We start from the raw sequence: 863 nt of genomic DNA, 5'->3' as shown, positions 1-863 counted from the left end.
GTCCAGGGGAGCCTGCCGGGCCAGGGAGGGTGGGAAGGGGTCAGGGAGGGTGGGCAGAGGCCAGGGAGGGTGGGCAGAGGTCAGGGAGGGTGGGCAGTGGGCAGGGAGGGTGGGCAGAGGTCAGGGAGGAGGGCAGAGCCCCAGGTCTCACCTCCATCTGCCCAGCTCCAGGTGCACTTCGGCTGTTTTGAGGTCAGCGCAGCCCAGAGCGTCCACGTCACCCTGAGGACTGTCCCCCACTTCTGTGGGGTGCGGCTGGAACAGCAGTACCATGTGGAAGGTGGGAGCCCGGGGGCCGGGCCTCTGGGGACGGATGGAGGGGGAGGCTCACCCAGGGCGGGCAGGGCCCATCCGGCGAGTCGTCTGGCGCATTTGGGGCACGGCCTCTCTGGAGGGGCCCAGGGGGGCATGGCCTGGGCAGAGCAGGCTGAGCCCTTTGCCCCTGTCACCTACAGGCTGTGGAGACGAGGACGTGGGGAGGAACCTGCCCGGCTGCCTTGGTGAGCCCCTCCTCCGGGGGGACCACAGCCTCGTGGGGAACCCCTCAGGTGGCCGCACCACCGCCCTCCGCCCGGGCCTTCTCCACCCCCCCCCACTTCCGCAATCAAGATGGGTCCTGGGGGAGCGACTCCCAAACGCCGGGGTCTGGCAGGGGCCCCACCCCGAGCTCTCAGGACAGGAGGAACCCTGTGTCTGGTGCTCAGGTCCCAGTGTGACCCCCTTCACCCCCCACAGCCCGGAAGCTGTCCTCCTGGGTGGATCGCAGTCGCAAGGTCATCCTGGTGCAGCTGCCCGAGGCCCCCGGGGGCACCGACTACTACGTGCGGCTCTGCCTCAAGTGGTTCACCTGCGAGGACGACCTC

At 69.8% G+C, this 863-nt stretch overlaps 1 protein-coding gene across 1 annotated transcript in view; it reads left to right on the top strand.

The window, feature by feature from the left end:
• The window catches only part of IL17REL (interleukin 17 receptor E-like), a gene marked incomplete at its 3' end in the record, with an annotated part of 10,919 nt that extends 10,056 nt beyond the window's left edge, over positions 1 to 863 (top strand). Inside the window, exons 4-6 of the mRNA XM_006771098.2 lie at positions 166 to 280; positions 456 to 500; positions 736 to 863. Coding sequence (XP_006771161.1) covers positions 166 to 280; positions 456 to 500; positions 736 to 863 — 288 coding nt within the window. The remainder of the gene's footprint in view (positions 1 to 165; positions 281 to 455; positions 501 to 735) is intronic.

The sequence above is a fragment of the Myotis davidii genome, unplaced genomic scaffold, assembly GCF_000327345.1.
Source record: "Myotis davidii unplaced genomic scaffold, ASM32734v1 scaffold845, whole genome shotgun sequence".
NCBI classification, from domain to species: domain Eukaryota; kingdom Metazoa; phylum Chordata; class Mammalia; order Chiroptera; family Vespertilionidae; genus Myotis; species Myotis davidii.
The sequence above is the reverse complement of the archived record's forward strand: the minus strand, read 5'-3'. Positions and strand labels throughout refer to the sequence as shown.